Genomic DNA, 10,127 nt, shown 5'->3' with positions numbered 1-10,127 from the left:
GAGGAAGCTGAAACTGTCAGGAAGCTATTAGGAACGTATTGCAATAATCTGAATGAAATAGGATTGGAGGCCAGATCAAGGAAGAGAAGAGCAGAATGAAAAAAACAAGGAAGCTGTTTTTCCTTAGCAGTTCTATCTCATGAGATTAATATAGCTCCTCCTTCATGTTGAGAGATATGAGATAGCTGAATCTATGCAGCAGTAAACTATTGTGCTATACATCTCAGAGATCACCTCTATTTGTCTCCAGGACATACTTAGTGTCAAGCTCTTTATAAAACTAGATAGGCATTAGTAAACAAATAAGGAAAATGGCTAACTTTGTTTAGGTGGGAAATAGCAGAGGTTAATTATCCATTAAAATTATCTGTAATGTGATTATTAAATCATTTTAAACACTGGTATTGTAAATAAATGTTCTTTTTTCCAACCAGTTTAGCATTTGCTGACATCTAGGACTGTAAGTTTTAGCAAATAAAATTCAGGCTGCCCAATTAAATTTGAATTTCAAATAAACAACACATTTTTTGAGTATACATATATCCCCCAAAGTGGGACATACTTATAATAAAAATAATTGTTTATCTGAAATTTAAATCTAACCGGGTGTCCTGTATTTTATCTGGTAACTTCCCTACTACCAAAATAATCCATTACCTGTAAATAGTAGCTCCCTTCAACAGTGTGTAGTCCATCAAATACCCCTAGGGCATAAACTTCATCTGATCTCTTCTCAGACATCTCGTAGCTTAAATGACAACAGAGATCTTTCTGACAAACTGTGTAATTTCCCATGACTCTTTTGAGCTCCAAGAAGGTGAATTCATCAGAAAAAACAATGCCCTTAAATTCCTGGTTTCCCATTGGGAGTGCTTCTATACCACTGGCGTAAGAAGTCCAGTTCACGACTGGGTGGTATGGGTGGGAATTCAGTTGTGAGAGGAGGAGTTTTCCCTCCTCTGTCTTCATATCATAATGAAATGCTCTTGGAGAATCAGGTGCATAGATGCCACTTCCTGGAAGTGATAAGTTGGAAATGGCATTTGAAATAGAAAAGTTAAAAGAAGATCACGTAGTTTTTGTTATTTGACACTTATATTAACATTTTACTCCCCCTAAAGTATATATTTCATTAATTTCAGTGAAATATGCTAAGGTTAACAAGTGAAAAGAAATCCAACAGAGGATGACACCAAGAGACCAAGGAGAGAGTTTCACAAAAAAAGTAGTGAATTATTTTTGGTGGTGGGGAGGAAAAGGGTGTTCATTTAAGTTGAATAAAACTAAGTAAATCTAGAAACAATTTAGATAAAGACTGATTCTACAGCATGTCACCAACTAGTTATGCAAAAATTAAAAATTGAAAAACTCTGTATTTAAGAGTACATATTAGCAAGAAAAATTTTTTTGCTTTTTTAGATTACATCAATTCTATGAATTTCAACAATTACACAGTACCTGTCATTTTCTTTGAGGGATGATGTATATTAGATGCAAGGAAATTGACTCCCATGCCCATAGCCCAAGCTGAGTGGAATTCAATAGCTGACAAATGTGGCAAAACATTCATCCAAGCCGTGGGAAACAGTATGGTGTCCACATAGAAATCTTTCACCAGGGTCACAGCAGGATCATGGAAGAGTATATCAAAACATGTAAATATGCCAAACCTTCCGAAGGAGGTGTTGAAAGTCACAACCTCAGGCTTCGTGGGTACATTGAATTGATCTTCACCCAGGAAAAGATTTTGCTGTGATAAACAGAAGATGAAGCAGGAAGAAATCTCTTTTAAGAAGTTGGCCTGGAGATCACTGTGTCTGAAAAAGTACAAGCTCACATCTATTCCAGGGCTTCCCAACCCCCAGGCTGTGGACTGGTACCATGTGATCTGTTAGGGACCAGGCCACACAGCAGGAGGTGAGCAGCAGGCAAGCCAGCGAAGTTTCATCTGTATTTGCAGCCACTCCCCAGTGCTAGCATCACCGCCTCAGCTCCACCTCAGATCACCAGGCATTAGATTCTAATAGGAGCACTGGTCCCTGGTGTCGGAAAGGTTGGGGATCACTGTTCTATTCTACAGCACTAATTTCATCTATGATCACTGTCTTCAGAGGGAAAGATTTATCAGAGATTACTACAGCTGAGAAGGAGCCTTTGGTTAAATCTCCACATTTTATAGATAGGTACAAGGGAATCTTTGTCTGTTAAGACCTTCTTGAATCTTATAAGACATAAGAGTAAAATAAGATCATTTCTACTTGCTAAAAACACAAGTATTTTCTGTGGACAAAGAAATTTCTTTGCTCCTTTCTCTCTAAAACCAAGTCTACTTGGTAAGGAGTTTTTCATTCTAGCCTTGACCTATTGCCAGGGTGTGTTTTTAAAAGGACAAAGTTCAAAAGATGATGTTATATTTCAATGCAGGTAGGTTCTACTAATCTTCACACACTCCCAACACCAGGCTTTGGTGTTCCTAAATGCACAGGAAACCTCTCAAGTCTCTTTATAGGAGTTCTTCACACTAAATCATTACTTTCTATGTTTTGTCTCCACTCTACTTCTAAACTATGCTTATTATTATCAACAATAAGAATTTGCCTCCCTTCTTGTCCATTTTATTTTGTTAAACATTCAGTAATTATTTGTAAATTAATTATACCTTATGGTAGCGTGCCACCAGTTTTCCCTGAGAATCAAACACCACATCAGTGTTGTATTGGTAACGGCCATCAGAGGGACACTGGGGATCACTGGCATTGCATGGCTTCTTGTCCCCAACATTTGCCACAATGTAGATACCATTTTCCTTGGCCAAGCAGCTGAGTTTTTGTTGCACTGGGGTGTAGCCAAATCTGATATGTGTTATTGGAAGAGAAAAAAAAAATCAAGCTTAGCTTTTAACAAAATTTAGAATGATAGCAGCCTGAACCTATTAAGTGATATACACAAAAAATAAATTCTAAATAAAATAGATAAGAAAGTATTAAAACAAGAAGAGACTTCAGAGGAAGTATATGCTTGTGGGAATTTGGCTGTCGAAAACTAAACTACGTATGATTTCAGGCCATGTGTTTTTTCTTCATAGCATTTATCATCATTTCTAATCATGCATTCATTTATGTGTTAATCTTATATTGTATGTCACATCTTACAGATATTTTGGGGCAAAGACACATACTTCTTATTCCCAGAACCCATCCCTGATATAAGAGAGGCATTAAAAAAGATTTCAAGTGAAAGAAGGGTAGGAAGATTCTGGGAAGATGACAGAATAGAAAGCACCAGGAATCTATCCCTTCATAGAGAAAAATTGCATGTGCAGAATCCGTCTGATATAATTATTTTGGAACTCTGGAGTCAGTTGAAAGGATTGGAAATTCCAGGGGAAGGCTTGGAAGGTTAATTACAGTTAATTTTATTCTAGTTTAGCTCTTAGCCCAGCTGCGACTACTCATGCCCATCGCTACCTTCAGCCCTGTAGCAGGTAGCCATGTGGGTATTCCTGGAGCACCTTGCAGGCAGCATGCAGGAGCAAGGTGAGCAATAAAGACCCTCTCCTCTAATTATCAGGGATCTCTGTTCTGGTCTTTGATAACTGTTTCTGATGGTGGGGATGTAGAGTCAGAGGCAGGCAGCCATTATTGCATTCCCAACCCCAACACACATTGTTACTATTCTGGCTGAAGCAACTTAAAGGAGATGTATAGGGCAGAACCTTCTTCTTCTTCTTCCCCCACTCCGCCTCCCCCCACCTCTCCACCTTTTGGGAACCAGAAATTTAAGGACTAGGATATAAAAAAGCAATCACATATATAGGAGAATTTAGAAAGTCACAACACATGCCCAGGGAAAGGCACAGACTAAGACAAGACCCAAGACTTTAAGTTTATTTCAAGCTTACGCTCAGCATGGAAACAGCCTACAAGCAAAATAAACAAATAAACGAAAGACAGAAAATCCTGGGGAAAAAGAAAATTTGATTTGCAGAGGTATCACATTATAATTCAAATGTTTAGTTGTCAACAAAAATCATAAGGCATGCAAATAAATAGGACAACAGATACCATCTCAGAGAGAGACCAGATGCCTTGCCGACCGGACAGAATTTCTGCAGTTTGAATGGCAAAAGCAAAACTAGCACAAATTTCTTTTTCCTTCTTCACAATTTCATGGGTAGAAGATTCATCTTTACTGTAAATCTTAGCAACCTCGGCATACAATTTTTTTCTTCCCGTATTAAGATCACAACTTTCACTTTTTCACTTAAAAAGATGTACTTTATAGCTTCTCTTTGGCATATCTGAATTGCCAGAATCACTATTCTTGCACTTTGGGGCCATTATTAAGTAAATTAAGGATCACTTGAACACAAGCACTATGATACTGTGACAGTGATCTGATACCTGGGATGACTACTAAGTAACTAATGGGTGAATATTATGTACAGTGTGGATACACTGGACAAAGGGATGACTCACATCCTGGGTGTGACAGAGGGACGGTGATAGATTTCATCATGCTACTCAGAATAAATAGCACACAATTTAAAACTTATGAATTGTTTATTACTAGAATTTTCCATTTAATATTTTTGAACAAATAGTTGACAGCAGGTATCTGAAACTATGGAAAGCAACACCACAAATAAGCCTTTACATGGTTTCGGATTTTTTTTCATTCAGTCATCCATTGCTAGAAACTTAGGTTGTTTCCATGTCTTAGCTATTGTAAATAACACTACAATGAACATGGGAGTGCAGATATCTTTTCAAGATAGTAATTTCACTTCCTTTGAAAATATATCCAGAAGTGAAATTGCTGGATCATATGGTAGTTCTATTTTAATTCTTTGAGGAAACTTCATACTGTTTTTCATAGTGGCTACACCAATTTACATTCCCACCAACAGTACACAAGGATTCCCTTTTCTCTGTCTCTTCCAGCATTTTTTATCTCTTATCCTTTTGATAGTAGCCATACTACCAGGTGCGAGGTGATATCTCAATGTGGTTTTGATTTGCATTTCCTGATGTGGAGCACCTTTTCATGTAACCATTGTCCATTTGTATGTTTTCTTTGGGAAAATGTCTATTAGGTTATTTTTTAATCAAAAGAATTTTTTTGCTATTGAGTTGTATGAGTTCCTTATATATTTTGGGTATTAACCTCTTATCAGGTATATCATTGGTAAATATTTTCTCCCATTCTATAGGTTGTCTTTTCGTTTCGTTGAGGTTTTCTTTTGCTATGCAGAAGCTTTTAAGTTTAATATAGTTCCATTCATTGATTTTCCTTTTTTTTTTTTGCTTATATTTTTGGTGTCATATCCAAATTCCTTGCTAAGAACAATGGCTAGGAGCTTTTTTCCCCATGTTTTTTACTACAAGTTTTACAGTTTCAGGTCTTATGTTTAAGTCCATTTTGAGTTCATTTTTGTGAGGGGTATAAGATAAATTTCCAACTTCATTCTTTTTAATGTCAATATCCAGTTTTCCAAACACCATATATTGAAGAGACTATCCTTTCCCACTGAGTATTTCTGGCTCCCTTGTTAAATATTCATTGACTGTATATGCATGGGTTTATTTTTGGAATCTCGATTCTGTTTTATTGAGCTATGTGTCTATTTTTATGCCAATATTATACTGTTTTGATTACTTTTTTTTTTTTGTATAGCTTTAACATACAGTTTGAAGTCAGGAAGTGTGATGTCTTCAGCTTTTTTTTTTTTATCCCAAGATTGTTGTGGCTATTTGGAGTCTTTAGTGGTTCCATACACATTTTAGGATTATCTTTTCTATTTCTGTGAAAAATGTCATTGGAATTTAGATAAAAATTGCATTGAAGCTATAGATGACTTTGGGCAGTATGGAAATTTTAACACTACTAGCTCTTCTAATCCAGGAACACAGAATATCTTTCCATTTATTTGTGTCATCTTCAATTTATTTCCTCAATGTCTTAGTTTTTGGTGTATAGATCTTTCTTTTGTTAGTTAAATTTTTTCCTATTTTATTATTTTGATACTTTGTAAATGGGATTTTTTCCATATAGTTCATTGTTGATATATAGAATTGCAACTGATTTTATATATTGACTTTGTATCCTGAAACTTTATCAAATTTGTTTATTAGTTCTAACAGTTTTTTGGCGGAGTCTTTAAGATTTTCTTATGCAGTAGCAGAGACAATATTACTCTTCCTTTCTAATTTGGATGCCTTTTATTTCTTTCTCTTGCTTAATTGCTCTGGCTAGGACTTCCAGTACTATGTTAAACAGAAGTGGCAATAGTGGGCACTGCTTGTCTTATTCCAGGAGGAAAACTTTCAACCTTTCACTATTGAGTATCATATTAGCTGTTGGCTTATAACGTATGGCTTCTAGATATACTTTGGAGTTCTTGTCATGAAAAGATGCTGAACTTTATCAAATGTTATTTCTGTATCTATTGAGGTAATAATGATTTTTACCTTTCATTCTGTTAATGTGATGTATTATATTTTTTTATTGTACATATCGAAACATTCTTGCATCGCAGGGAATAAATATCATGTTATCATAGTCTATGATCCTTTTAATGTACTGGTGAATTTCGTTTGCTAGTATTTTGTTAAATTTTTTTGCATCTATGTTTATCAGGGATGTTGGCCTGTAGTTTTCTTTTCTTGTGATTTTGTACCTGACTTTGGTATCAGAGTAACGCAGACCTCAAAAAGTGAGTTTGGGAGTGTTCCCTCCCCTTTAATCTTTTGTAAGATTTTGAGATGAATTGGCATTAATTTTTCTTTAAATGTTTGGTTGAATTAACTGTGAAGCCATCTAGTTCTGGGCTGTACTTTGGGGGGAGGGTTTTGATTACTGATTCAATCTCCCTATTCATAACTGATCTACTCAGACCTTTATTTTTCATGATTTAGTCTTGGTAAATTATCTGTTTCTAGGAATTTATCCACTTTTTCTAAGTTATCCTATTTGCTGGCCTATAATGTTTGTTCATAGTAGTTTGTTATGATCCTTTGTATTTCTGTAGTATTATTATAATGTCTCTTCTTTCATTTCTAAAAATATAGCATGCTTCAGGAATTCACATGTCATCCCTGTAGAGAGGCCATTCTAATCTTCTCTGTATCATTTTGATTTTAATATATGTGCTGCCAAAGTGAGAACAAGAGAATTATTGTTTAATAGGTATTGAGGTCAAGTTTTGCTAGATAAAGGGTTCTAAAGATAAATGATGGTGATGGTTATGCAACAATAAAAATATAATTAATATCACTGACTATATACATTCATTCAAGAATGATTAAGATGGTAAATTTTATGTTATGCATATATTAATTACTACAATTAAAAAATGGGTGAAAAAACCCTTGGAGGTAAGAAAAGAACATCTTATTCAGGAAACCAGTCAATCTTTAGGGAAGAAAAGGGCAAGAATTTAAAAGATGTGTTTTGGGTCATAGGAGATACAGCTCTGCCCAAAAGGCTTAGAAACCTATTCCAAATTTGATAAACAAAGAAGTAACAGGATCTGAATTTTCTTTAAGATTAATAGAACATCAGAGTATAGAATATAGTAGAATGATGAGACACTAAATATAGGGAAATCATTAGGAAGCTGTTTAAATAGTTCATATTAGAGGCAACAAGGGTTGGGTTAGGACAATGACAGTATGGAAAGATGAAAATACTGGAACATTTGTTCATGCTTGATTTCTTTAATTTTATCATGTTACCAGTAGTTGTCCCAGTAAAGCAATTAAAATGCAGTTTTTGAAAAGTGAGACCTCAGAAAATAATATTTAGTCATATTTATTCTGTATTGGCATAACCCTAAAATAATAATTGATCAATACTAGGTTATTGACGAATAGATGATGTTAGGATAACTGTCGAATGAATGAAAATGTGGTGCCATCTGCTGGCAGTAGCAATTAAAGCTTTCTTTTAGTATCAAATCTAAACCATTAGGTCTACAATTTTGTACAAAACCATAGCAAACATCCACAAAACATATCCTTGTAAAACACCAAGAAGGATGGAAAGCACATCCAAAAAATTATTATTTTAATGCATTTACATGAATGACCATTTGATAGTCCCCTCTACTTGTTTCAATTGTATGTGAAATGCACAGATATAAATACAACACATTGAACCACTTAAAACATATTTACCCCAAGTCTCTCCAGATCACCTGAAGTGGTAGAATAGGTACATGAATTAGAACCCTGATATTTTGGATTTCTGAAACAGTACTGATTAAATATTTTTCTCCTGTCTCTATTAATCTTAAAAATGCCTCATAGAAATTTAATATATTTCCATTTGAACTATATTTTTCAGATGATTTGCTATATCCAGAAAAGGCTCCAAAATTCTTTGTTAGACTACATGTCCTGATTTGGAGTTTAAAAATGCATTTTGCTTCTGTGAGCCTGAAATCTGCCTGCCCTAGTGCTACCAAGAACAGAAAGAGGTGAAACAGAAAAATTAAAATGTATTTTCTAGGACTGTTTTCAAAGTGCTTAATCTCAAAGTACAACAAAAATTATTAATTATTGAACGAGACATTTACTAATTTATAATAAGTGTACATTAAATATTCAACAAATATTTGCTGTATCCTTACCACACAAAGCACCTTGCTAAGTATGTGGGCATCCAGGATAAAGACATGCTGGGCAGAGCTGTCCCAGTGCAGTGTGGAAGACACTGGAGCATAAGATATGATGGATGCACGTTGAAATCATTTACTCTTACTGGAGAAACCATGTATGCACACAAAGCCCTGAACTAACAGTACATATAACATACAATCAAACATCAAAATGTTTTTTTATATAAGCTAGCTAATTAGGCAAGTTTTTTCTTTTACCTTATTGAACTAACAATTGACTCTAATCTGCAAGCCAGATCACCTCGATCATAGGTGCAGACATTCGTGGTTATTAAAGGATGCCTCTTATATAAGGACTCTGACACACGCACATAAGATATCATCAATGAAAAAAAGGTGAATGAGTAAATTCATCTGTGGGTTAGGTTATTGGACATATGTTGTATCTCAAGAAATCTATAAACTTTCTTCTGTCAGGCAATGAAAGCTTCTAAGCCAAATTGTTTCTCTTTACCCTCCCAGGAACTATTAAAACTACACTGCTCATCCAATTTAATTATCAGCCCTCTATTAGCCTTGTAACAACTACTTCTTCTACTTTATTCAGTTGACTTATATTTTGTTTTTATATCTAAACTGTCCTATTTTAAAATTATTTTTAATTTTCATTAAAAAATAATAAAATTTTAAAAACTCTCAAATCCTCTTGGAAGCATATGAAGTATAAATGCTAAATAAATAGATAGATAGATAGATAGATAGATAGATAGATAGATAGATAGATAGATAAATGAAAATAAGAAGGCCCTATTTCCATTACACATGGACTAACTGGTAACGTAGGCCCCGAGAAAGGTTGGTGACTCTGAGAAAAGAAATAAAAAGGAACTCAGTGGATATTTCAAACATACTCAACAGAACATGCTATCTGATCGTATGCAAAGAATTAAGGAGCTTAACTACTCATTTCGCCTCACACCCTACATCTAATCTTTCAGTGAAACCTGTCAGAGCTATTCAGAATCTGGTTATTCCTCAATACCCAAACTTCTACCATCTTGGTTCAAGCATCGTCATTACTCTGCCTAGATCACTCCAAGGACCACTGGAGACTATTCTCTACATTCTCTGCCTTATAAAACTTAAGTCAGAACGTGTCACTTCTCTGCTCAAAACTCTCTAATGGCTACCTTCTCACTCAAATAACAAAGTCATTATTATGGTCCACAAATCCTTATGCAATAAGGCCCCTCCAAACTATCTGCCTCCATCTCCTACTTTTCTCCCCGCTCCCTCACATCACTTCAACTGTGATAGCCTGCTGAAATGTGAAAGAGTTAAAGGATAATTAAAACCTGAAACTGGACAAAGGAAGTCTATACCTTAGGCCTAGTTTCTGGAACCCCTAACCACATTCTGTTAATCATGAAACTTGTAACAATGAGCTCATACGCTAACTGCCACTTTTAGCCTGTGTAACCCTGCTTGCTTGCGTGGCATGAAAAAT

At 35.1% G+C, this 10,127-nt stretch overlaps 1 protein-coding gene and 1 non-coding gene across 2 annotated transcripts in view; both read right to left on the bottom strand.

The window, feature by feature from the left end:
* LOC102882154 (pantetheinase) overlaps positions 1–10,127 on the bottom strand; it is a 22,830-nt gene that overhangs the window by 9,138 nt on the left and 3,565 nt on the right. Inside the window, exons 3-5 of the mRNA XM_015592095.2 lie at positions 2,660–2,852; positions 1,459–1,750; positions 658–1,016 (exon numbers count right to left, since the gene is read on the bottom strand). Of these exons, the coding sequence (XP_015447581.1) occupies positions 658–1,016; positions 1,459–1,750; positions 2,660–2,852 (844 nt within the window). The remainder of the gene's footprint in view (positions 1–657; positions 1,017–1,458; positions 1,751–2,659; positions 2,853–10,127) is intronic.
* On the bottom strand, positions 7,061–7,167 carry LOC112482608. The gene has a single exon (XR_003047362.1). It is a non-coding gene; the product is annotated as a U6 spliceosomal RNA (small nuclear RNA).

Source organism: Pteropus alecto, unplaced genomic scaffold (assembly GCF_000325575.1).
Source record: "Pteropus alecto unplaced genomic scaffold, ASM32557v1 scaffold185, whole genome shotgun sequence".
Taxonomy (NCBI): domain Eukaryota; kingdom Metazoa; phylum Chordata; class Mammalia; order Chiroptera; family Pteropodidae; genus Pteropus; species Pteropus alecto.
Note: the sequence above shows the minus strand (reverse complement) of the source record. Positions and strands in the feature narration are given on the sequence as shown.